General features: G+C 58.2%; 2 protein-coding genes across 6 annotated transcripts; both read right to left on the bottom strand.

Annotated features, from left to right (window-relative positions):
- Positions 1-1,315: 1,315 nt before the first annotated feature.
- AMDHD2 (amidohydrolase domain containing 2) lies at positions 1,316-18,264 on the bottom strand. 5 transcript variants are annotated; one of them, XR_004301979.1, is made up of 12 exons: positions 18,084-18,264; positions 17,664-17,800; positions 17,449-17,588; positions 11,376-11,591; positions 10,550-10,604; positions 10,170-10,382; positions 9,999-10,087; positions 9,774-9,918; positions 9,593-9,700; positions 9,342-9,433; positions 3,574-3,632; positions 1,316-1,462 (listed from the first exon to the last, which is right to left on the bottom strand). XR_004301979.1 is itself a non-coding variant. In XM_032425964.1 (12 exons), the coding sequence occupies exons 1-11, from the start codon at positions 18,164-18,166 to the stop codon at positions 3,622-3,624; spliced, it is 1,266 nt and encodes a 421-aa protein (XP_032281855.1). In that variant the 5' UTR covers positions 18,167-18,264; the 3' UTR covers positions 1,316-1,462; positions 3,574-3,621. The 5 variants fall into 5 exon arrangements, 3 of the variants coding, with proteins under 3 accessions (XP_032281855.1, XP_032281854.1, XP_032281856.1); XM_032425964.1 differs by having other exon boundaries at positions 9,342-9,410; XR_004301978.1 differs by lacking the exons at positions 1,316-1,462; positions 3,574-3,632 and adding exons at positions 7,578-7,829; positions 8,271-8,372.
- Positions 18,265-18,422: 158 nt separating this feature from the next.
- Positions 18,423-23,809, bottom strand: ATP6V0C (ATPase H+ transporting V0 subunit c). Its single transcript, XM_032425936.1, has 3 exons — positions 23,565-23,809; positions 19,325-19,508; positions 18,423-19,181 (listed from the first exon to the last, which is right to left on the bottom strand). Exons 1-3 carry the CDS (start codon positions 23,641-23,643, stop codon positions 18,977-18,979), a joined length of 468 nt encoding a protein of 155 aa, XP_032281827.1. The 5' UTR covers positions 23,644-23,809; the 3' UTR covers positions 18,423-18,976.
- Positions 23,810-25,349: the final 1,540 nt, after the last annotated feature.

Raw genomic sequence — 25,349 nt, forward strand, 5'->3', positions numbered from 1 at the left:
AGCCCTCACAAAGTAATGACAACTTGTCCTCAGAGAACCCTAACCATTTTTTAAAGATTTATCTTACTTCTCATCACAACCCTAGGAGATACTTAGTATTTATTACCATCTTACGTGTAAAATTTGCCAGACCATACACTAAATGCAATTGCGTATAAATACATAGATCTAGAGTCTAAAAAAAAATATGTACACACAAACATGAGGAGTGACCTTTCTCAGAAAGTTACTAATGGATGTGCTCCACCAAATGGAGGAAACCAAGAAAGAAGAAGACATGAGATCCAGGAAACGGGAAGGAACAAAACACACAGGAAGGTGAGGAAGGCAAGTCCCAGGATTTGTCCACTCACCGAGTATGGATTCAGTCTCCCCTCCGTGCCAGGCACCGTGCTAGACGTTGACAATTCCCTGGTGAGCAAAACACAAAAATCTCTGCCCTCATGAAACTCCGATGCCACAGGCGGGAGGCAGGGTGGGGGAGGCAAATGAATAAGCAAATCTTCCCGGATGTTAGAAGGCAGTTAGTGCTACAGGGAAGAAAGAAAATCAGTGGGGCCTCAGGAGTGCCTGGGGGAAAGGTGCAATTTTAAATGGATAATGAGGAGAAATCCCAGGATAAGAACAGGGAGCACACAGACCCTAGGAAAGCAGGCTTTCTTCTTCCAGAAAGAAGCTGAAAATGATAGATCCTCTCATGGCTTTCGCCACATAAAAAAACTGAATTAAGAAGCGACAGAGAGACAAGAAAACTCCAGAGGAAGAGCCCTATCAGGAAGGAAGCAAAATCACCGTTTACCAGGCACCTCACTCCTCTCAGTTGTGAGGGATATTTACAGTCATAATACAGGTGCACGGATTCAACCAGTAATCATCATCCTTTACCTCAGAAGGACCCAGAGAGGAGAGGGGGCGTGAGACAGCTGAATCCTCACCTCTTCTAACAGACAGGCACTAGATAATGGCTGTAAGTGATGAGTCCAGACATAAAGTGGGAGAATATTCGTTAGAAAGATAGACATACACAGCAGGAAGAACATTTAAACCAGTAGTAAGTGGGATGTGAGGAGGGGGGAGAGGTGAGGCACCGGCTGCTGTTCTGCATTACAAGCCTTTTTATTTCTATTTTATTCTTTATTTTTATTTATTTATACGAGAGAGAGAGAGTGAGGGAGTGCACACAAGCAGAGGGAGAGGGAGAAGCAGGCTCCCCGCTGAGCCAGGAGCCCGATGCGGGGCTCGATCCCAGGACCCTGGGATCATGACCTGAGCCGAAGGCAGACGCTTAACGACTGAGCCACCCAGGAGCCCCTACAAGTCTTTTTACAACTATCTGGCTTCTTAAACATTGATGCAAATAAAAATTAATAAAGTGGGTGTATCTTCTTCCCGGAGATTCTAAGAAGCTCTCACTCACGTAGGTAAAACTGCGCAAGAATGTTCGTGACGGCGTAACTTTAACCTGAAGCAAATGACAAAAGAGAAAAAGAAAAAAAAGAACCAAAATATTTATCAACAAGAGAATGGTAAAATAAATTATGGTACGTTCATTCTGGAGAATTCGATGCAGCTACTGGAAAGAAGAGGGTAAAAGTCTAACGGAGAGTGAAGGTAAAGAGACAAGTCACAGAATATGAACCAAACTGAGGTCTTCAGCTTTTTTTTTTTTCTTTTTTCAGAGTCGCTTACACCGAAGCAAGACTGCGTAGTTCTTTGGGAATTCAAAGACCAACAACAGGGAGGGGGAAAAACCGAGAGGGACAAGTCCACGGGGAATGCTACAGCCCCCTGGAGCAGCAGGTGGGGCAGGCATCCTCTGTGGCCTCAGGGGAAGGTGTGAGGGGAGAGGGGCAGGCTGGAGACCTGCGGAAAGCCGCTGAGCAGGCAGCGGGGGCAGGGCAGGGAGCAGCCTCGGAAAGAGGAACAAGAACAGTACTCAGTTCTCATGGGGCCTCGATGGCAGCCATTGTGCAAGCCAAAAGCCAGGCCAGGCCACCCCTCTCACCTAGCGAGAGGCAGGGCACCCCTGCCATGGGTCAGGTCTGGCTGCAGATCCCGGGACAGCGGGCAGGAGGGGACATGGACTCACCTGTCCCCGCACAGTTCACGGGCACTCTGGCTGGAGGAAGAAGAGGGACAGCCCCTGGCTCTTATCTCTCCTTTCCCTGCCCAGTGCCTCTGTCGCTGGCCAAGAATGCGATGCTTGGCTTGACGTTGTGAGGTCATGTTCCACCCGAGGAGGGACAGGAGGATGATAACCACGCTAGGAGAGGCTGAAAGGCTGCCGTATATACACAGCCTGTGGGGGGCGGTCAGCGCTGTGCTCCACATGGCCCGTGGCATTTCACCCGTGCCTCACTTACTGCTCTTAAGTGCGGTGGCCCAAGGGAGGGAACCCAGCTTCACAGGCGATGGGCCTTGTCCAGCATCACACAGCTAATGTGTTAGCCACCCAGGCCCGGGTAACAAATTATCCCCCAACTCAGAGACCTCAAGCAACAAACATTTACGATCTCATGGTTTCTGTGGGTCAGGAAGCCAGGAGCAGCTTGGCCGCAATGGTTCCCGCTCAGGGTCTCTCAGGAATTCGCAGTCGAGAGGGTAGGGAAAGCTGAGCCATCTAAAGGCTTGACTTGCGGTGGGGAGGGGCACCCTGGGGGCTCCAGGGGGCTAAGCATCCAACTTTTTTTTTTTTTTACATTTTTTTAAAAGATTTTAGTTATTTATTTGAGAGAGAGAATGAGAGAGCGAGAGAGCATGAGAGGTGGTGAGGGTCAGAGGGAGAAGCAAACTTCCCGCTGAGGAGGGAGCCCGACACGGGACTCCATCCCAGGACCCTGGGATCATGACCTGAGCTGAAGGCAGATGCTTAACCTACTGAGCCACCCAGGCGCCCCAATAAGTAAATCTTAAAAAAAAAAAAAGAGAGAGAGAGAGAGAGAAAGTTGCTAAAGCCAATAATTTCCAAGCCACCTGGAAAAATATCTTCTCATATAAATTGTGCTACATGGAAAAAAATATTTTAACTAGACTGGGAGACAGGAAACAGAAAGTTGCATCAAATCTCAGGTGAGGGGCGCCTGGGTGGCTCAGTCGGTTAAGCATCTGCCTTCGGCTCAGGTCATGATCCCGGGGTCCTGGGATTGAGTCCCACATCGGGCTCCCTGCTCTGCGGGCAGCCTGCTTCTCCCTCTGCTTCTGCCTTTCTCTTTCTCTCATGAATAAAAAAAAAAAAAAAAAGAAAAAACTCAGGCGAGTAACCTTCCCTCCCTAAGTCTCAACTTCCCCAGCTGTAAAATGGGCTGATTCCAAAAACTGGTCAAAATCCCAAAGACTGAAAACATCCAGTGTTGATAAGCATGTAGTGAAAGGAGCACCTTCGTACCCTGATGATAGGGATGTAGTATCTCCTTTAGACCCAGGCAGTAGGGAGCCGTGGCCCAGGCCCCTCTCTCTGGATGAGGAGGCAGGCAGAATAACAGCCCCACCAGAAATGACCATGTCCTGTTCACCCAACCTGTGAATATGTTACATCACATAGAAAGGGAGGATGATGGTTGTCAATAAGCTGACCTTAAAAGAGGCAGATTATCCAGGATCATCCAGCTCGGCCCAATGTAATCACAAGAGTCCTTAAAAGATAGAAGAGAAAGAGTCAGAGCCCGAATGAGGCAACATGAACAGCACGACTGGCCAGCACTGGCTTCGGCAAATGCAAGAGACCACGAGACCACCAGTGTGGGCAGCATCTGGAAGCTGGGAACGGAAGGACCACCCCCCCCAACCTCTAAGGAGAACAAAGCTCTGCCACCACTTTGATTTCAGCCCCGAGACCTATTTCTCACTCCCACCTCCAGAGCTATAAAATAAATGTGTGTTCTTTTGAACCCCTAATTTGTGGTAATTTGTTACAGGAACACGAGAAAACGAATACACGCAAACCCGGAACCCAAAGGGCGTAAAGGAGCGCCTACACCGGGTCCCCTCCCGCCTCCTAGACACGCTTGGGCATCTGGGGCCCCAGAGCTCCCTGCCCATCACTCCATGGTCCCTCCTCCCCGGGGGTAGGGTTTGGCGGGGGGAGAAACCCAACTGGTCCACGCTGGGATCTGGTTAACGTTATGAAACATCCATCTTCGAGAAGAACACTGGGGACCTTGTTCAAGTACAGAGACATTTCCACGTGTCCCCACCCAGGCAGCTTTCCGTTTCAGGCTGCTTAACTAAAAAATAGTTACTAGCAGAGCAGTATCAAATGTACAATTCCAGTTTATGAAACAAACCAAGACATAAACGTAGGACAAGGTATGTTGGATCACGTTGGAAGGAGCACACCAAGCTCTTAATGGTGCGGGAGTGGGAGGCAGGCAAGACTCAGGGCCATCGCTCCGGGCACCGGGCTGCCTGGGGACGACAGGGGGCGAAGGGGGTAGGCCGCAGGGGCTAAGCGGAACCGCCCTTTGCCCACCCTCCCGGTGCCACACCCCCTGCTGTACCCAGCCGCTCCCGCACCCCCGACTCTGGACACGCTCCGAGCTGGGGCGAGGCTGGGAAAGGCAGTGGAAGGGGGCCGGTGGGGAGCCCACACCCTACTCCCCAACGCCAACGAGGGCGGGGCGGGGAGGCTTGGGGCGCAGGGGATTCACAGGGCGGCGATAGGGAGGGAGGGGAGCGGTGGGGCGGGAAGGCGCGCAGAGAGGCAGGCGGGCGGACCGGGGCGCAGTGGGGTCTGCAGCGCGCGGGGGGCACGAGGCCCCCGGTTCCCCTGCACCCGCCGGAGCCGAGGCCGGATCGGTCCCTTAATCCGGGACAGGGTGAGAGACGGACGCGCCCCCCAGCTGCTCGGCCGCGGCGCGTCGCGGCGCACGACAATCCTGATTGGCCCCGGCACGGACCCGCCCACCCTGACGCCACAGAGCCCGTCCCCCAAGGAGGAGCCCCTCCAGCAGCAAGCCGTAGCCCCGTGCGCCGCAGCTCTTACTGTACCTCTGGGTCCGCGTGGACCCGGCGCCTGGGCCGCAAGCCGGGCCCGCGGCGGACAGGCTCGGGCCGGAGTCACCGTGCACCGCGGTTGATACCGTCTCCCCACCCCCACCCCCAAGCCGGCTTCTCCGGTCTGGACCACCCAGATCCTCCGGGGCCCGTCAACCCGACCAGGAGACCGAGACTCCGTAAGGGACGCCTCAGCGCCTGGATTCGAACCCGCGTGCACTCGGCGCAGTCGGGGGCCCTCAAGTGGACCCCTCCGCAGCTCCCAGGCACTGCCGCCAGGGGGCCCTCGTCCCACGCCGCAGAGTCACGACGCTCCGGCCCCGGCACCGGGTCCTAGCACCACCGGGTCCCCTGGTCCTCCCACTCACGTACAACACAGAGCAAGCCACGAAGGTGCGAGCTGCACGCCAGGTCACCTCCCCGAGGATCCCACCCCAGCTTCCCCACCTCAGTGAAAATGTCACCCCCACCCACCAGTGACTCAGGCACACCCCTCGCAGCCTACTCTACACCAACACTAGAGCATGCCTGTCCCCCCCGCTTCACCTGTCTCCAGCCCCACTGCCACCCTACAGCCAGCCCCTCAGAGTCTCCTTGCTGGGGGGTCTAACAAAACGGCAGCACATCTTGTTTAAAACCCTGCAGCCTCAGAATCAGAAGTGGAGTGGTCGGTGCCAGGCTGGAGGGGATGGGGGAACAGGGACAGTACCTAGAGGGAACAGAACTTCTCCTGGGGTGGTGAAGTTCTGCGGATGACAGTGGTGATGGCTGCACCCCTTTCCAGCGAGAGTGCCGCGGGATCTTCGTGGGGTAGTTTCCCCTTGCCTAGAGTGCTTTTCCCAACCTGCACAGGTGCCTCACCCCTGCTGACCCCTAGTTCAACTAGCACTTCCCAGATTCTCCACCCAGAGAGGCAGCGTGGTGACAGGTTTAAGGGAGGGCCCCGGGTAGGGCGGCCAGGACAAATCCTAGCTCTGGTGCTCCTCAGCTCTGGAATCAGGTGCCCGCTTCCCCATCTGAGAATGGGGATGACAAACAGGAAACTCCTTTAGATTTTTGGCAGAAAAGAATGGGTTCACGCTGGTAACGCACTTAGGCCTAGCACCAAACAAGGCAAGTGCCCACCGCTCAGCTTTGAATGTGTTTTGGAGACATTCCTCTGCTCCCTCCAACCAGGGTGGAGCACGTGGCTGTCTTCCAGGAGCTGCTCTGTCACCTGCTGGGCCTAGAAGTCCCTGCACCCCACGGGCATGTGGCCTGAGACCCAGTCCCCTGGTACCCCTGCAGGTGGCCTTTCCTGAGTCTTGCCTTACGGTGCCGGTTCTCCCCAGGCTGCTCACCCTCAAACACAGCCAGGATCCGTGGCCATTTTTGTCACTTTGGGCCTGGAGACGCTTCCTGTAGTGTGCTCTGTGGCAGAGGCAAGGGGAAGGGTGGCCAAGCCACACACCACGGCATCCTGGGACACTCGCCTTCAACCTCCTATTCCAAGGACTACAGCCATGAGAAAGGGGGGAGGTGCTGCCCAGGACACGATGAGGGAGAAAGTCAACCCCAGATCTGGGGCTACACCAACCCCTGCCATCCGACTCCCATGTCACGACTGTCCTCAGGACCTGCACAGCTCCTCAGAGCCCACCTGCCCCACAGCTATCCTTCCCAGAGAATCCAACAGCCCACGCTCCCTACGTGGGGACCCCGCTGCCAGGACCGAGGGGACATGGAAGGCTGCGGGATGACACTAACGGGAAAATAGTTGCAGGGCTCAGGACACTGGTGACCCCCAAGCTGCCCACCAGCACCAGGCAGGGTCACCTCCAGCTGTGCAAACACCAGGGTGCAAGGGCGATCACCGTGCCCACCTGGGAGTAAGGTCAGGAGAAGGGGTTGTTCAGAAAAAACACCCCAGGAAGCTGAGCCTTGATTATCCCAAGAGCTCAAAGAAGTAGGGCTGCGGGCTGGGCGAGCAGCAGTGGCCAGGGTCAGCTCAGGGGCCCTGGCCACTGCTTCCTGCATTCACAGCCAGGCGAGCTGGGGTCCTGAGGCCGGCGCGGATGCCCCCTGAAGGCTGGGAAGGAGCACCCGGCACTATGGCCCTGGCCCCCCACTCTGCCTACCCAACTCAAGGGTGCAGTGAGTGAGCCCCTGGGACATCCTCATGCAGTAGCCCTCCGAACCCTCCGCACTGCCCACCCGAGGCCCCTCCTACACCCAGCTCCTCCAGCCCCAGCTAACTTGCCTGCACAGCCAGTTCTCTCCTTGTTTAAAATCGCAAGACGTACCCTTTCCCCTCGGTCCCCTGACACATGAACTTCTGAAGCTAACTGCACTCTGTCCCCAAGCCCCTTCCGGTCCACTTCCCAACCTACAGCCCAGGACTTCCCCACCCACCCTCCAATCATTTCCAACCAGCACCTCTGCCTGTGGGTCTGCAGGCCTCAGACACATCTGTGCCACAGACAGGGGCCTCCAGAGAGCTGGGATGAGCCAGAATCCAGCCACTCCCACTCCCAACCCCCCCCCCCCCCCCCCCCCAGACAGCCACCAAGGTGACGGCGCCCTGCTTTGAAGCAACACTCGGAGACCAGACAAGTCCCTGCTGGGCGCATGTTTATCCAGCTGCCTCCTGAGCGGAGGCCTCCACCTGGGGCAGGGCGCCCACTCGCTCCCTGGAGACCAGCTCCTCCACGGCTCAGCCCTGACCGCGTCCAGCTAAGGCTGGGCATCCTTTCCGGCTGTGGTCCTTGGTCACTGCCTGGCCTCCTCCGCCTGCCACACCAACTCGCCCGAGATGTAGGTGGCCCGCACGTGGAGAGAGTCATCGAGCACCACGAAGTCTGGGTCAGAGGCAGGTGGTGAGGTGGCGGCAGGGGTGGGTGGGCCCACCGCCACCCCAACCCCCAGCCAGCTTCCAGGAGCTTCATCACCCCTAAGAGAAGCTCTGTTCCCCTCCCCACCCCTGCCCAGGAGCTGGTGGGGAAACTGAAGCCTGCAACATGATTTGGGCAGGGCACCCCAACCCATCGCAGGCTGGCCAAAGTCCTGGAGCCAGTATTCCTGGCAGTAGGGTACAAGGGACAAAGGCCCCGGCAGCTCCTCAGCCGGCCTTGTTTCATACACCAGAAAGCCGGGCCTGATCGGAAAACGGGCCCGGGCTGAGGCTGGTGGTGGGCAAGGCCACCTGGGCATAGGGAAGATTCCACCTGCCCTGGCACTGTCCCAAGTCCCCCGGAGCTCCCAAGTCTTCAGTGGCCTGGGTGCCCACATCAGGCCCTGACCTGCATCGGCCCCGAAGTCCAGGGTGCCCTTGCGCTTCTCCAGTCCCAGCAGCTGAGCGGGGTGCAGGGACGCAGCCTCCAGGGCCAACTCCACACTGCAGCCTGCTCAGGGGACATAACTGGGTAACCATCCCCCATCCCAGCTCGGCCAGCAGCCCCTCCCCCACCCCACAGCCCCAAGCTCCAAGGCCTAGGAACTAGAGAGGGGAGACATCCCAGGCCTCTGCAGCAGGGAGACAAGGCTCCACCTCCCCCCTACCCCCAGTCTGAGGACATTACTGGGGACGCTTTTCCTGCTCTCTCACCCATCCCAGACCGGCAGGCCTCCCGTCCTCACGGACACTCTGGACCCAAAGGCCTGCAGGCCCCTCCTCCTTCAGGGTCCCAGGTAGAGCAACCCCACAAAGCAGCAGTAGCCTGAGCCATTGATAAAGCCACCTGGTCTTGCCTTTCTATCCCTGCTACCCCTCGAGAGATCACACAACTAAACCCCATTCTTTCTGTTCCCCACATCACCCCCCCAGCTGCCAGGCCAAAGCCATTTCCCGCCTCCTGGCTTGTCTCCCTGCTGCTCTAAACAGCACGCTGAGCCCCGATACCTCCAGGTGACACCCCAGCCCCAGGGCACTACGAAGAATCCCATAGGGCCTGGCCAACCACAGCCTCTGCCAGACACCCCTTCCCACCTCACCAACAACAGGCCCAGCCCCTTAAGAAGCCTGGAGCATAGCTCTGACCCCCACCTCATCTCCCTAGCTCTGGACCCATGAAGTCCTGCGAGCCCACAGGGTCCAAGACCAAGGCCCTTGCTGCGGGTAAGGTGTGGTCCATTCCCCTCGCGGGTGCCATGGCTTCACTTCCATCACCCCGGGTCCCAGTCTGCCAGGAGCTCCCTGCGGGGGGACCTCAGCCACATTCCTGGTGCTTGTCCCCTGGGAACTCCGCCAGATGAAGGATGTGGGTACGAGACTCTCGGTGCTTCCCTCCCACCTCTCCCAGACATAGCCTCTACCCTCTGTGCACATGCACACACACATGTGCGCACACACCCCCCACGCCAGCCGCACTGACCTGTGGCCTGCAGAAAGTGCCGGACACACACGTCCATCGGGGCTATGCTGCCACTCAGCGTCTTGGTGCCTTCAGAGCAGAGAGGGCAGGCTCTGGGGGACCAGAGGCCACCAGGCACGTGGTGGGGGGTGGGCAGTGGGCTGGGGGGGGGGACAGCAGGCTGGTGGGGAACACCCAGATTCCTGCATCCCACAAGAGGCCAAGGGGCTGTTCTTGTGGGGGCAGTTGGCGGGGACGAGAGGATCGCTCACCTGCCACATAGGCTGTCAGCCCATCTACCTCCACCTCCTGCTGCCCCAGTGTGTGACGGCCGTTGCCCAAGCCTAAGGCAGGAACGGCGTCGGTGACCAACACCAGCCCTGTGGGAGGAAGGGACCTTAGACCTACCCCGCGGTGGCGTCCCCGCTGCCCCTGGCCTGCCCCGCCACTCACCGTGGGGATGGGCCCGGTGGGCAATGCGCAGGGCAGCAGGGTTGGTGTGCGTGCCATCAGCGATCATCCCGTAGAAGATGTGGCGGCCTGGTGGCAGCCGGTCACTGGTCAGGAGCCCCACGATCCCTGGGTCACGGTGGTGGAACTGGGCAGGGTTAGGAGGGGGCACCTGAGCGATGGCAGGAGCCCTTGCACCCGCCCGCGGGACTTGGGGGGGTTACTCACAGGCAGCATGGCATTGAAGAGGTGGGTGATGAAGGTGGCCCCACACTGCACAGCTTCCTCCGCGGCCTGCAGGTCGGCCACCGAGTGTCCTGCATGGGGGACCTGGAATCAAACTACGCACCCAGCCCAGTACCCCCATGAGGGCCCAACCCTGGGGGCAGCCCCCCTCACCTAGGGACACACAGATGCCACGGGCCGCCAGTGTCCGTATCACCTCTCGGCTCCGGCCCAGCTCGGGGGCCAGCGTCACAATGCGGACGTTGTCCAGGGGCCCGTAGGTGGCCAGCACATCGTGGAAGGCGTTGGCCTCAAAGGAGCGCAGGTGGGCTTCGGGGTGTGCACCTCGCTTCTCCCGGCTGATAAATGGGCCCTCCAGGTGCACCCCTGGGAGGAGGGGAGTGGATGGCTCCAGCACGCCTCCTGCCCTGCAGCCCCCACCCTGGCCCCTGTCACCTGCCCGACCTCCCTCCCCAGTTGGAGGGGGAGGGGCTGCCAACAGGTCCCCAAGGAGCCTCCCAGGGTGGGGGCAGGGAGAGGGGTCAGCCACTCACCGAGGACCCCTGCCCCATGGGGACCACCACTCTTCACAGGGATCTGAGGAAGGACCTGGGGGGAACCAGCTGTTAAAGCCCTGCCCCCTACGGCCCAGTGCCCAGAGGTCACAGCCCAGCCAACGTCAGAGATCAGCCCCCGATAGCCTTCCCTCAGGTACTAGAAGGGAGTCAAAGGCCCCCAAACGTGGTCAGGGAAAGCACAGCACTGGGAACCATGAGGACGTGGAGGAGCCGTGGGGGATGCACGGCCAGCTGCCTACAAGGACCAGCACAGGAGGAAAGAGCTCCTGCGCAGAGGGCAGGCACATGGACAGAAGGCAACCCCGCTGCCCTGGCCCGTCCAAGTGGCCCCAGTCCAGGCAGCAGCTGGGACACAGTGGGTGGCATGCTCAGAGGGTCTGGACCCGGAGAGGCTGACCAGCCCGGCCTCTTGGGCTGCAGTACCAGAAGCAAGGCCAGAGGCAGGAGGAGGGCGTGCACTCCAGGCAGAGTGAGTGCAGAAGCAGGGGCTCAGTGGCCAGAGAGCTCGGTGCAGACGGGGCTGGGGGCTCGGGCATCAACGGCATGGCCACGCCGTGCCCGAGCTCAACACCATCGGGAAGGTCACTTGTGCGTAACAGGCGCTCACGTGACCCACCTCGGAAGCAGACAGGCAGGCAGGCGTCCCAGCCCATACCTCCCTCAGGAAGGAACGTGGAGAAGGGAGTGGACGGGGAGCCCCGCAGGACAGCAGAGTCCATGGGCTGAGCTGCTGGACGAACACGCCAGCCTGCAGAGCTCCCCCACCCCAGACAGCATAAAGGGATTCGGAGGCGGCTGAAACCTCATGTGACGCGCAAGACGGGAGAAGAGCAGAACCGTCCGGGGAGGCTGAGGAGCGACGCTGGGCAGACGCGGGCAGGCGCACGTGGGGGACACGGCCAGCACACAGACGCCGCACTGCAGGCCTTGGCCATGCCTGGTGGCTTGAGAAGTAGGGGGACCACAACCGACATGTCACTGAAGAGCAGCAGCGTCCCCACATGGGCCCGGCAAGCACCTGGAGAAGTAAACCAGGAGGTCTCCAGGAGAGAGGTGGGTCGAGGCGCACACACCCAGCAATTAAGTGGAAGTTTATGCTCTTGACACGCTCAGCATGAAGCCAGTGAGGCCTGTTCTCGCTGAGCATGGACCTCGACTACGGGTGCCCCCAGGAAGCCTCCACAGGCTTGGGGCTCCCAGCAGCCTGCTGGTGCCTATCTCAAACAGAGCCGATAACCAAAGCTCAGCAGCAGCTCGGGGAAGCCTCCAAGGACACACGGGACAGACGGGGCAGGGCCGGTGGGCACAGGAGGACACGTAAGGAGAGGTCTTGCACCCATGAGACGAGAATGGAGCATCAGCAGGAAACATTCTGAGAAAGAAAGCAAGCTCTTCCAAGTTAAAGCTACGTGAGCGGTGAAGCAAAAAACCCAAGAGAAGAACCGCAGGGTAACAACGGAGGAAACAGCAAAAAAGCAGAATCAGAGGAAGAATTAGAGAATCCATCCAGGAGGCCCAGCAGCGGAATGATGGCTCCCAGAAGGAGACTACAGAGAAACACGGTAGAAAATCACGAAGAAGTTATTCAAGACAAACACCAAAAACCAGACTTGAGACAGCTAGGCTGTGCTGCGGACCAGCACTACAGATGACCTCCCCCCAGGCCCCACCCATGTCCCCCTCAGGTTTCAGAACCCAGGGCCAAAAGGAAGGTTCCACAAGCCTCCAGAGGGAAGAAATCAGTCACGCACAAAGTATCAGAGGTCGGGTGGCTTCTGACTTCTCAGCAGCAACCCTGGCAGTTAAAAGACAACACAGCGATGCCTTTAAAATTCTAGAGCAAAGTCACTTCTAACATACAACTGGAACCCAAGGGGCGCCTGGGTGGCTCAGATGGTTAAGCGTCTGCCTTCAGCTCAGGTCATGATCCCAGGATCCTGGGATCAAGCCTCGAATCGGGCTCCCTGCTCAGCAGCGAGTCTGCTTCTCCCCCTCCCTCTGCTTCTCCCCCTGCTCATGTGCTCTCTGTGTCTCGAATGAATAAAAAAAAATCTTAAAAAAAAAAAAAAAGAACTGAAACTCAATAAAGAGAGCAAAAACAGGGGTATCTGGGTGGCTCAGTCGGTTAAGCGTCTGACTCTTGATTTCGGCCCAGGTCATGGTCTTGAGATCGTGAGATGGAGCCCCATGTCGGGCTCCACGCTCAGCGGGGAGTCTGCTTGGGGTTCTTTCCCTCTCCCTCTCCCTCACTTGCTCTCTAAAATAAATAAATCTTGGGGCTCCAGGGTGGCTCAGTCGTTAAGCGTCTGCCTTCGGCTCAGGTCATGATCCCAGGGTCCTGGGATCGAGTCCCACATCGGGCTCCCTGCTCGGCGGGAAGCCTGATTCTCCCTCTCCCACTCCCCCTGCTTGTGTTCCCTCTCTCGCTGTGTCTCTGTCAAAGAAATAAATTAAGTTAAATAAATAAATCTAAAAAGAAAGAGAGCATGTGTAAACACATTCTCATTCCTTCAAGATCTTAAAACTGCACCTCCCGTGACCCCTTTCTCTAGCGGAAGCCAGTGAATGTGCTCCAAAGTGAAAGCGTAAACCAGCAAAGAGGAAGACCCAGGATGGAGGACAGAGGCCCAGCAGAAAGACGCCAGGGGACGCCCCCAGGTGAGGGGAAGGGAGCTGCCAGGACAGCTCGGCCCAAGGAGGCCAGCAGCCGGTGCTGGGAAATGGGTGCCAGAGGATGCCACAGGAAGGTTACGCTGATGGAGCGCCTGGCGCATCCAGATGTCCCAAAAGAAGAGTGAGCCACTGGCAGGAAGCCCGGAGTTGAGTCACGAGATAAGGGAATGGAGCAAAGAGCAGGAATTCCAAGGAAAACACAGCAGCCAAGTAAGAAAATGGGACCACGTGGAGTCCCCTTCACTCAGTCCTGCCGACTAACCTCCCCAAGACTGCAGGCGGCTATGTGGGGAGGACAGGTGCATCCTCTGCTCCTTGGCTGGGAAGCAGACACACACATACACCGCCGTAAACTGAGAAATGAAAAAGGAGTACCGGCACGTACTCAGAGATAGGAGAGCAAACTCCAAGAATCAGCTGAGCTGCAAGGGACTGTCTCTAGATGGGAGCCTGTGGGGGCAAAGGGCTGCGGGCTTTCCTAACAAGCCACGGAGAGATATAAGTTCACTAAAGATTAAAAAAAAAAAAAAAAAAAAGAAGATAAGGTAACAGTTGAGTTTTTCTAAAACAGATTTTTCCCCCTGAAACGGGTGGGCATGCATGTCAGAGGCTGGGCGGCTCTGGGACACATCCTTTAGACCCCTTGCCTTCAGCCCGCCCATCTGTACAGAGGACAGTATGAGGTCTGTTGCCCACATTCCACCAGGAGACCCTGTTGTGACGAGTGTCAGGTTCCATCCTAAAGCTTTCTCCAAAGTCTTCCGAGGGAGCTCAGCACCAGACACAAGGTTCTTGTGAGATGAGGGGGGTGGGAAATACCTCAACCCAAGGGGTGGGTGGGACTGTGGGTGAATCCTTAGACTCCTGTCTTTGCAGGGAAGCCAGTGTGTGGCACATTCTAGGGGGTTCTGCACAGGGTCTCCCCTGGGAATGACACACAGGGAGAGGGGACCCACTCAATGCTATGCCCGTTGCTGGCTGTTCTCCCCACCTGGGCTCACATACACCACTCCCACTCCTGTAACCTCCAAGTCTCAGCTTCAGAACTCGAAGTCCGAACAACATACTCAGGGTTTACTTCACACTTCAAAACAAAACAGAGTTTGGGCGCCTGGGTGGCTCAGTCGGTTAAGCGGCTGCCTTCGGCTCAGGTCATGATCCCAGGGTCCTGGGATCGAGTCCCGCATCGGGCTCCCTGCTCTGCGGGGAGCCTGCTTCTCCCTCTCCATCTGCCTGCTTCTCTGCCTACTTGTGCTCTCTATCTCTCTGTCAAATAAATAAATAAAATCTTTAAAAAAAAAAAAACAGAGTTTTACAAGGAAAAGCTAGAGAACACTGGGGCACCTCAGTGGCTCAGTCGTTAAGCGTCTGCCTTCGGCTCAGGTCATGATCCCAGAGTCCCAGGATTGAGCCCCACATTGGGCTCCCTGCTCCGCGGGGGGCCTGCTTCTCCCCCTCTCACTCCCCCTGCTTGTGTTCCCTCTCTCGCTGTGTCTGTCAAATAAATAAAATCTTTAAAAAAACAAAAACAAAAACAGAGTTTTACAAGGAAAAGCTAGAGAACACTGGGGCGCCTCGGTGGCTCAGTCGTTAAGCGTCTGCCTTCGGCTCAGGTCATGGTCCCAGGGTCCCGGGATCGAGCCCCGCATCGGGCTCCCTGCTCAGCGGGAGGCCTGCTTCTCCCTCTCCCACTCCCCCCGCCCTTGTGTTCCTGCTCTATCTCTCTGTCAAATAAATAAAATCTTAAAAAAAAAGAAGGCTAGAGAACGCTAAATGGGGAGAACAGCATAAATGACAGCATGGAGATAGAGAAAATGAGGCATGTTCCAGGCAGGAAAGCAGAGGGAAAAGTCAAAGGATAGAGAGCGTGTGGGACCAGAGATAAAGGTCTGCCTGCCACCTGAGGAGGTACTAGATCTTGGCAAAGCAGATGATGGACTTGAAGCCAAGAACAATGCAATCAGATCTTCCTCCTGGAAGACTAACAAAGCGTAAGGCTAGAGAAGACCTCAGAAAAGGACCAGGTGGTCTCAGTGGACCAGAACACGATGACAAAGGATCTCGGTAACTTCTGACAAAGAAGCAATCCAGTTCCGCCCAGTGTGAGGCAGTCCTGGAAGAAGGTGGGTGGATGGGCGTGGGAAGACATCCCAGTGAACAATCCTGTAGTTTCCTAGAGGATGCCGGAATCAAATTTTCACATTCACCGCCCTCCACGACTACTTTCTGCTGCCCAAGGCCTTCAACCTGCAAGTGTTCATGGTGGATGACACGTTCCAGCAAGACAACACAAGCTAGAAGTCCCCGTGTCCGGAAACCCCCATTCTAAAGAAAAAGACCTCACCATCTGTGTGGCGATGGTCAGATGGGCTGTTGGAGGCACGGCCGGTGTATGGCCACACAGCAGAGCCAAAGAGGAGTCAACAGACAAAACAAGGCAAAGGCCTTCCAGGCAGAGAGCTTGGAGGCAGGAGAGAGAACAGCCTAGAATGGCTGGAATGTGCCTAGGGAGAGGACCAAGGCTCAAGCAGGTAGGGAAGGAATGCTCGGAAGGCTGGTGTTTACCCTGAGGATAAAAGGGGAGGGGTGGGGTTGAGTGAGGCGCTGAGCCCTGTACCTCAGGAAGGCCCCTATGGCAGGACTCAGAGCAGGGACAGCAGTTGGGAGACTAGGGAACAGTCATTAAACCTCACTGGTGGGGCCCAGGAAGGGGGAGAACAAAGAACACAGAGACAATAAAGTGGGCATGTTCCTAGGTTCCAAGCAGGGGAAAGCATGGACGAATGACCAGAGGAAAAACACAGAACCAGGTGGTGGTTTCCAGCAGCAAAGTGAGCTTAGTTTTGGGTGCCTGGGTGGCTCAGTCGTTAAGCGTCTGCCTTCAGCTCAGGTCATGATCCCGGGGTCCTGGGATCGAGCCCCACATCGGGCTCCCTGCTCAGCGGGAAGCCTGCTTCTCCCTCCCCTGCTCCCCCTGCTTGTGTTCCTGCTCTAGCTGTCTCGCTGTGTCTCTCTCTGTCAAATAAATAAATAAAATCTTAAAAAAAAAAAAAAAAAAGTGAGCTTAGTTTTTAACATCTGACTCTGTGACGGGAGGCCTGGGGGAATTTCCCAAAAGGAGGTCCACAGTTGGCAGTTTATCAAGTGGTTAATACAGACCTCACACAGAGCTGAGTACCCTAACCCCAAGACATGGACAGCGTTGTCATGCTCAGTTTAGACTTGAGAAAACAGAGACCCAGAAACAACTAAAGGCTGTCTTGAGTCCCCCAGCTGACAGATGAAGTTAAGGGGCCCGGACCAAACCCAAAGCCCACACCCGACCTCCCCCAACAGCCAGCTTGGACTCTGTGTCCACACACCCAGGAGGGACTCCTCGACGGGTGATGTGATCCATCATTGCAGTAAAGAGCCTGTGCTGGAGAAAACCACCACCCTGGAACAAAGATGAGGGATTACAGCCTAACTGCCACCCTCCTAAAGTAAACTTGGGGAACGGAACAGCCACGCTTTTCAAAACTCGTTAGGCATCAAACAGTCCAGAGACACGAGAAATACAGCCTGCTCTCCAAACAACAGTTCAGGAAGAAAGAACATCGTGCCCGCAGAGAGAAGAAAACCCAACAATAAAATGAGGTAAAGAATAAAACCAGAGAACCCGCATGGAAAATAAACACTATTCCAGGGGAATGGGCAGATAAACAGGAGGAAGAAGAGGAGGTGTGGGGGTAGATGAGAGCAGCATGGGAGGACGCACTGGGGAGGACGGACTGGGGCGGCTGGGCGGACAGTGGAGCTTCTTTCTGGAAAGCACACTCAAGGGAGTCACAGAGCACAGACAGGTTAGGGGGGATGAGCCTGAGGAGCAGCTAAGGATGTGGCAATCACAAAGTCCCAGCAACCGGTTTCTGGAGCCTGGAGGCGGCCAGAGAGCAGCGCAGAAAGGACATGTAGCGGGGAAGACGCTGAGGCGACAGTAGTGAAGGCCTATGGAACAGCTGCAGAGGCAGGGAGACTCTGCCGTTGGGGGGAACACCCGAATGAGAAAGCCTAGGGGCAGGGCCCCGGCCCCATACAGGAGGAGGCCAGCAGGTAAAGCCAGATACTAGGGCTAAGAGGTGTCTGTGGGAGCACAGATTTGAAAAATAAAATGCTGCTGCTTCTAGAGCTCCCTCTCCTTGAGACTGGGAGCCTGACCTCACCTTGTGATAAACCTCCGGTGGTGAGGTGACCAAGGTGGGGCAGAAGGAGGTGACTCCATGCGACAAGATCCTCCGGGCCACCAGGGCGACCCCCGAACCCACGTCCTCCGTGGCCTGAGAGAAGTCAACGCCAAATCCACCTACAGCCAGAGAGGAAGGTCGCACGGTGCCCAGAGCACCTTCTCTGGGTCCCCACCCCGAGCCGCAGGCCGCACCGTTGATCTGCACGTCGATGAAGCCGGGCGCCAGGATGCAGCCCCCGCAGTCCCGCTGCTCATCCGCCACTCGTCGCTCCTCAAAGAACAGCTTCTCTGGGTCCACAATGCGGCCTTCACGCACCCACAAATCCTCCCTGCGGCCAGAGCCGGGCGGGGCGGGGGCTAAGACCGCCTATTCCGCACGCACGTTGCGTCCCACCCGAGCAGCTTCCGGCCCCGCACCCCACCCGGCCCCGGGTCCCACCCGAGCAGCGCCTGGCCCCGCACCCCGCACCGCACCTCTGAGCAGCTCCCAGCCCCGCACCCCACCCGGCCCCGGACCCCATCTGAGCAACGCCCGGCCTCCGCACCCGAGCAGCGCCCGACGCCGCACCCCGCGCCGCACCTCTGAGCAGCGCCCGGCCCCGCACCCCACACCTGAGCAGCGCCCGGCCTCGCAGGATGCGGCAATTGGTGAACTGGAGCACCGGGGCCCGCACCTCGTCCTGCCCGCCGCGCATCGTGAGCCACCCGAGCGGGCACTGCCCGGAGCCCCACAGCCGAACCCCGCTCCCCGCGCACCCGGCCGACTGCGGGCCGCGGAGCTCCGCCGGGCCCACGTGACCCTCAGCTGACTGAGGCGTGTCACGTGACCGGCACGTCCACGTGACCCGCCCGCCCACGTGACCGGCGCGCCCCTCGGTCGCCCTGACGCCGCGGCCCCTACTTGTGCCCGCCCCCCCCTCCCTGGCCCCACACAAGCGGTCCACACAGGCGTCCAGTCACAACCGAGAACTTTATTGGACACGGCTCGGCTCGGGGCCTGGCAGGCCTAGCGCACTGGCCCCGCGGCCCCGGGCTGGCGGGGTTGGAGGAGGGTGGTTCCATCCAACGAGTCTCAGAGCAAACGGTAACCCCACAACGCAACACTACCTAAGATTATACTATATAGTTGGGAGACGGAGGGCTGCTCCACAGACGTATGAACAGATCAAATCTTTATAAATAATAAACATCCAGTGAAGAGAAAATGACAACTCTAATTCATCCTTATACACAGAGCACTCTAGGGCAGATGAGTGGGGGTGGCAGAGGCCTGCATCCTCACTGGTCGGGGGCCTGGATGGGTAATGAGTGGGCCCAGATGTCCACGGCACGGGGCGGACGGGGGCAAGGCCGGGGTAACAGACGATGGGCACTAGGACACTGCGCATTTACAAGACCAACTACTGGGGGGGCAGCTGCCCCGTGCATGTGTGTCAGGCTGTTCATTTTGGAATGAGGGGATGGTCTTTACATCATATTCTGTGGCTGGTGCGCTCGGAGAGGGGCTACTTTGTGGAGAGGATGAGGGCAACAATGAGACCGTAGAGGCCGAGCACCTCGGCGAAGATGAGGATCAGGATCATGCCCACGAATAGCCGGGGCTGCTGGGCAGTGCCACGCACACCAGCGTCCCCCACAATGCCAATGGCAAAGCCAGCCGCCAGCCCACTCAGGCCCACACTCAGGCCAGCACCCAACTGGAGGAAACTCCTGGGGGAGAGAGGACACAGGAGAAATGTTAGCCACCTCCTGGGGAAGCCACCCGCCCAACACCCCCTCCCTGGCCCTCCCTGCCCTGTGCAGGGGCCTGACCCCAGGCAGGGCAGGACAGACAGGAGGGATCCAGCACTCACCTGTAGAGGCTGATGCCATCATTCAGGGAATTAGCGATGAGGACTGCCACCACCAGCCCATAGATGGCGATGATACCAGCCATGACCACTGGGATGATGGACTTCATGATCAGTTCTGGCCGCATGACGGACATGGCTGCGATGCCGGTGCCACTCTTGGCTGTACCATAGGCGGCACCCAGGGCTGTGGGGGGGGGGGGGGGAAGCCAGGTGAGCTCACAGCAGCTGGGGCCAGGACCCAGGGAGTAGGTCTAGCATAGTTGAGGGACCCCTAAGTTATTACAAAGGGGACATGAAGCTGGCACCCAGCCAGGTGGCCCTCAGGGGCAACAGCCCCAGCCAGGCATGCAATGAGCCCAGGTAGCCCTTTCTCCACCAGAGGCCCTTGTGGCTACCCGGCCTATCTGGGCTCCTGCTCTGCTGAGAAAGGTTGGCCCCACCCCCCAGGGAGCCTCCGTGTAGCTGCCCGCAGCCTACAAGTGGAGCTGTGATAGGTCCAATAGCCCAGTCACATGGAGAAACGGGCAACTGGGCCACTCAAGCCTTGCTGAAGATTCCGGACACCTTTTTTTTTTTTAACCACCTGGAGTCCTGGGCGTTTAGGTCAGAAATGGCCTGGCAAAACAGCAGGTGACTACATCTCAGCAGCCCCAATGTCAGGCCAGGATCAGCCTGTCTGCCTTGGGGCTCCGCCCAGGGACAACATGCTGGAAGAGCCTCACCGCACACAGGGCCCGACAAGTCCTATCTTGGGCCAGAGCTTTCCCAACTCCCGACTGCGCCCAGCCCTCCAGGAGGGCTAGCATCTGTTGTCAACAGGCTGAGTGTATCGAGTGTGGAAAGAATACTCTCTAAATAACCATAAAAAGGGCAAGCCAGGAGAGGACAGGGCACAGGGAGCCATCACCCAGGCAGACCTCCCAGACGCACCCCTGCATGCACAGAGGCCTTGAGCTCACAGAAGCCTAGATTCCCTAAGGCCTCTTATAACCGGGGTGGGGGGGAAACTCTAACGTGGCCTGTCTCCTCTGATGCTATTCCTCCTCCCTCTTGCTAGATAGGGGGTGCAGCCTTCCTGAAAGTTCCCTTCTCCTGGCCTCAAAGTCTAGAGTAACTTTTGTACAGAACAGAGCCACAGGGGGCCCAGGGGGTTCTTCCGACTCCTGCCCTCCAGGATCCAACTGCACTGCATGAGCAGAGATTAACACGGCTCAGAGGTGGAAAAGACGAGGACGACCATTTTCAGCACGTTTTATTCACCCGTTTGGGCCACAAAAAAATGACTACTCTATGCTCATCACCAAGCAGTGAGGAGGTCCAAGGAGCTCTAGCTTCCCAAGGCCCCAAGCCTGGTGAGGACATATATGGCACCTCCAAGCACAGCAACATGTTCTAGAAGAGTGGGGAGGCCGGTAGGGGAGTCTGGGGAAGGGGTCCATAGAGAAAATGACGTTGGGTAGAGGTGTGAATGAGCAAAAAGGATTGCAGACAGCATGAATGGAGACACGCACGAATGTGGCACCAGATTGGGAGCTACTTGAAAGAGGAAAGGGGAAAGAGGTAGGGGTGGGAGCAGAGGGACCCGTACTACCTCCGCCACTCGGTCCCAAAGGCACCCAGCACCACCACGACTAGGCACTCAGAACCATCAACCCACGGCTCGGGGCTGGTCTTCACGAAGCTTTTCCAGAACTCTCCTGGTCGAAGTGCATTTTGGGGGCTCCTACTGCAGGCCCAGCAGCACATCATGCGGTGTCACATGCACGCAAGGGGCCAGCGCCATGGCCCGTTACTCAAGCGGGAGAGCACAGGTGATGTGTGGAACTGAGTGAAAAATGGATTACTGGGAAGTCAGCATCCCAGATGGTAGGACATGGCCGGACGTGGAAAGTGAGCTGGGCTCTTCTCCAGGAGGTGGCAGGAAGATCGTGTGGCTGGGGTGGGGAGGCAACAAGAACAACAAAGGGATGAAAAAGGGCCGACCACGAGGGAAAAGCAGCCTGGCCTGCGCAGCAGCAGGTGTCCACAAAGGCCCTGGATGCTAGCTCTGGAGACCAAGCACGACAAGGTCCCAGATCAAGCAGAGGACAGAAAAGAGTGCAATCAGGGGGCAGTTCCAGGAACAAAGCACCAAAGGCAGGGTGCCTGCCAGCAGGGTGCCTGCCAGCAGGGAGGAAGTCAAAGAGATTACGGAAAAGGGGCAGCGGACAGCCTGTGGAAGACGTGATGAAGAAAGAATCGGCAGGACTTTTGTCACCAGAAAAAAGGGGAAGCGGGAAGGGAGACTGGGCCCTGAGGAGCAGGCAGCACCAATCCTCAGGGGCCTGGGGCAACCAAAAAAAAGCCCTAGACCACTGATACTGGTTCTCAGTAACTTCCAGAGACCTGCTTTTGGGTCAAGCTCCATCTGAAAGTATCAGGTTAAGTTCTAGGAGAGGAAGAGATGTACTGGTGACTGGAGGCAGGCCAGTAGCTGGGTACAGAAAAAGAGCTAGGGGGGAAACTCAGGGTTTCAGGAACAAACAATAACAGCCAGAACTCAAGGAATTCTGGGGCAGGAACATCCTGTTGTTCACTGATGTTCCCCTGTGCCTGGCACATAGTAGGAGCTCAATCAAGATTTGCTGAATGAACAAATGACAGCCCCAAATAACCCACAGGTGGCCAGCCAAAGTAGAACTTCTGAAGGCATTCTGGAGGCAAAGAGCAGAAAAGGCTGGGGGGAAGCGGGTCACAGCAGCCTGTTCAGAAGTGCTGGAAAGTAGGCAGCCCCTGAAGATGTGGAAAGAGGAGGCGTTGGCTAGGAGGGAAGGGGAAGTCCAGACCACTTCTCCCACCACAAATGACCCCTTATTTGCACGTGATGGGAAGGGCAGAGCAAGGCTCACTCAGCAACTCATGACTGGCAGACAGGCCCAGGCAGAGGCGTCAAGAGAGCAGAGTCCCCAGGCCCCTACCCCACAAGTGTTTACAGTCAGCAGAGACTGTTTGGAGCTCAAACCCTCTCCGTACTTGCGTAGTGAGCCTCCCCAGTCCACCAGGTAGGGTGGGGCAGGGCGGAGTCATCAAAACCAAAAACCGGACCTACCCAAGAAGGCCCAGAGGAGACCAGGTCAGACCAGTCTGCAGGGTTGCAGCGGGACTAGGACTAACCTTCCTGGGTCCCACATTCCTGGGCCTGGCCCACGTGCCTATCTCCCAGATAGGCCAATTTTCACTTAATTCAACACCCCATGACCATCAAGATCCAACTGCAAAAGGAGGGTGCTATCGAGAACCTGGAAGGCCCCTTCTCTTTACTGAGAGGAGCACTCCCAATTTTGGGCCTCAGGAAAGGGAAGTCATTCGCTCTTTCATTCATTGATTCAGGCCTGAACTAAAAGACTCCCTTCTAAGGACAAAGACCCAATTCCCCCCTCAATGCTGACACTTCATGCCACCCTCTCACTCACCCAGAGGTAGACTCTTGGCAAGTGTGCACACAGTGTTGTTGCTGGCCTGCCTCCCAGACACCCATCCTTGGCCCTTAGCCTGTCCAGACCACCACCCCCATTCCACACAATCCCATGCCTGGGTTCCTGCCAGCTCTTAGGACCAACCCCTCAGCCCAGTTTTCCCAAGCTATCCACACATCCCACAGGACTACTGATAAACAGTGACAGGCCCTAACTGGAAGCACCTGCCTCTGGGTACAGACCTTGACCCCCGCCGGGTGGCCGGGCCGCCACAAAGGCCATAAGGGCCAGAGCTGTGTACCTCGGAGGGGAGAGCCAGGACCTCATCCATCCCCTGCCCCCACCTCCGCTGAACAGGGCCGGCCCCGCGTCGGGGGAGCTTTCCGAGGTGTGATGTCACACCTGCCCGCAGGATTGGGGGGGGTGCGGAGCAGGCGCAGGACCGCGCGCCCCCACCCCAGCCTCCCTCCCGCCTCTCCTAGGGCTAAGATGGCAGCGGCGCCGCCGCCCCACCCCCGCACCTACACCGACAGGGGCAGGGCTGCCGGCTATCGATCCCCGGGAGACCCCTGGGACCCGCACCCCGGCCCAGCCCGCAGGCCCTGCGCTCCGCAGCCCTCGGGGCCCCGACCCCCGCCCGCTGTCACGTGAGTCCCGGGACCCCCCCAACAGCTCGGAATTACGTCACCGTGACGTCACACACCGAACCCTGGGGACATGCAGGCATGAGCCCCGCGCGCCCCGGCGCCCCCAGCCTCCCGGGTCCCTCCTGCCGCGGCGCTCACCGCTGAAGACCATGGCGGCCGAGGCGCCCATGACCGCGAAAAAGGAGGCGTACTCGGGGCCGTTCTTGGCCTCGGACATGTCTGCGGGTGGGGAGAGGGCGAGCTCAGCGGGCCGAGGCGGGGGCGAGGACGGGCCGGGCACGGCGAGCGAACGGGAGCAGACCAGTCAGGCAGCTGCGAAGGCGACCCGGCCCGTCTGCCGCTGCGCTCTAAATACCAGCACCGCAGAACAAAATGGCGGCCGCGGCCTCGTCACATGACCCGGGCCCCGCCCCTGTGGGCCATACCACTTCGCGTCGGCGGGGGCCGCCACGGCTTGGGGACGCCCTAGCGGTCTTCTGACCGCTTCCGCACTGTGCCGCCGCCCGATCGGCCCCGACACAAGCGTCCAGCCCCATATCGGCCTCTGCAGATGCGGGGCCGGGCGCCTCTCACACCCCGTGGCGTTGAGCCCGTCCGGCTCCGGAGCGGGGGCGGGGCGGTGGCCCTCTCTATTAGCATACGAGGCGGGGCCTGGGTGCCCCGCCTTCTCTGCGGCTGCGCGGCGCTGGCAGGTGTTGGGTTCCGAGTGCGACTTTCTTTTACGTTCGCCGTGTGGGGTCGATCGTGGGCTTCTCACGGCCTTCCCCAGGGACCCGGGACCGAAGTCTCCCTGGGACGTCTTCATATTTTCTGGAGCGCTCCGAGGGTTCGAGCAGACGGAGCCGAAATGCCAAGTCCAGGTCGCCGGCCTGTTCTGCTCCAGTCCCCAGGAAAGCCCCCACCCACCTGTGAGGTCCTGGCCTCTACTCGCTGCCCTCCTGTGCCCCCGGGGTCGCCCCACCCCGACCCTGTCCTCAGTCTCCTCCAGACACAGATCCCTCCATCTCTCGACCCGGTCTCGGTGCCTTCTCTCCTGGCTTCTGAGGAAAAGGAGCCCCCTCCCCCGCATCTGTCCCCTCGGACCCACACTTCAGTTGGGGGGGCTGTCTCTGCCCCTCAGGGTGTAGGCGTGACTGGTTTTGAAGCCCTGTCGGTGTTGCGACCTGTGGATGCTTCCCCAGGTTTCTGCACGTTCTGGGATCCGTGTCCTCTAGTCTGTGTTCACGGAAAGCTTGCACCTGCAAGGCCGCATTTATTTCTGGAGCGGCAGCCAGTGGTTCCCTCCCACCCCAGCACGCAGCTTGGTCAGGGGCTGAAACTGTCCTGCTAATCCCCTGGGGGGTTACCAGCAACCCGACTGGCTGCCTTATCTCTACCCACCAGCTTTGGTTCCCTTTTGTCCCCGGCCTTTGAGAACTGGGTGGCTGTCACCTGGTCCTTGGTCTCCCTTGAACTCTTAAACCTCTCCCTAAATGTGCTGGGTGGCAGCCTTTTCCACGTGGGCAGTGGGGTGGCCACTCCTGGCCTAGACCTCCTGCTGGACTCAGCCCAAGCTTTCAAAGAAACCTCCTTTCTGTCTTCTTCCCCTTGGCCAGGCTGGGTCTTCCATCTTCTGAACTGGCAGCCCACGGGCGCCTGGTCTGTCCTGTTTCAAAAGGGAGGAGGCTACCATACCACTAGAGGCCTCCCCCACCTTCCTCTGCCGCCCTCTTCCTTGTCCCAGACTCTGACTTCTGAGAAGAGAAATCTTCACTCTGCATCTCCACCTCACCTGCCCTCCCTCCCAGCCCCCTGCCTTTGCCAAGGTCACCTGTGACTGCCATTTCTTTAAGCTGAGGGATGTTTTCCAGGTGGAGTGGGCTTCTTTGCCACTTCACCACACCCTCCCCTCTCTCTCCAGCTCACCTCCTACAGCTCTGACAC

This window comes from Phoca vitulina, unplaced genomic scaffold, assembly GCF_004348235.1.
Source record: "Phoca vitulina isolate PV1807 unplaced genomic scaffold, GSC_HSeal_1.0 scaffold33, whole genome shotgun sequence".
NCBI classification, from domain to species: domain Eukaryota; kingdom Metazoa; phylum Chordata; class Mammalia; order Carnivora; family Phocidae; genus Phoca; species Phoca vitulina.

What these genes read in the sequence shown, in the direction of transcription:
- ATP6V0C (XM_032425936.1), bottom strand. Translation starts at nt 23,643, where the DNA reads ATGTCCGAGGCCAAGAACGGCCCCGAGTACGCCTCCTTTTTCGCGGTC. An exon ending in GGCCGCCATGGTCTTCAGCG is followed by an intron (nt 19,509 to 23,564) that starts GTGAGCGCCGCG and finishes CCCCCCCCACAG; the next exon opens with CCCTGGGTGCCGCCTATGGT. An exon ending in GATGGCATCAGCCTCTACAG is followed by an intron (nt 19,182 to 19,324) that starts GTGAGTGCTGGA and finishes TCTCTCCCCCAG; the next exon opens with GAGTTTCCTCCAGTTGGGTG.
- AMDHD2 (XM_032425963.1), bottom strand. Translation starts at nt 18,166, where the DNA reads ATGCGCGGCGGGCAGGACGAGGTGCGGGCCCCGGTGCTCCAGTTCACC. An exon ending in CCATGGGGCAGGGGTCCTCG is followed by an intron (nt 10,383 to 10,549) that starts GTGAGTGGCTGA and finishes CCCTCCTCCCAG; the next exon opens with GGGTGCACCTGGAGGGCCCA. An exon ending in GCTGACAGCCTATGTGGCAG is followed by an intron (nt 9,411 to 9,592) that starts GTGAGCGATCCT and finishes TCTGCTCTGAAG; the next exon opens with GCACCAAGACGCTGAGTGGC.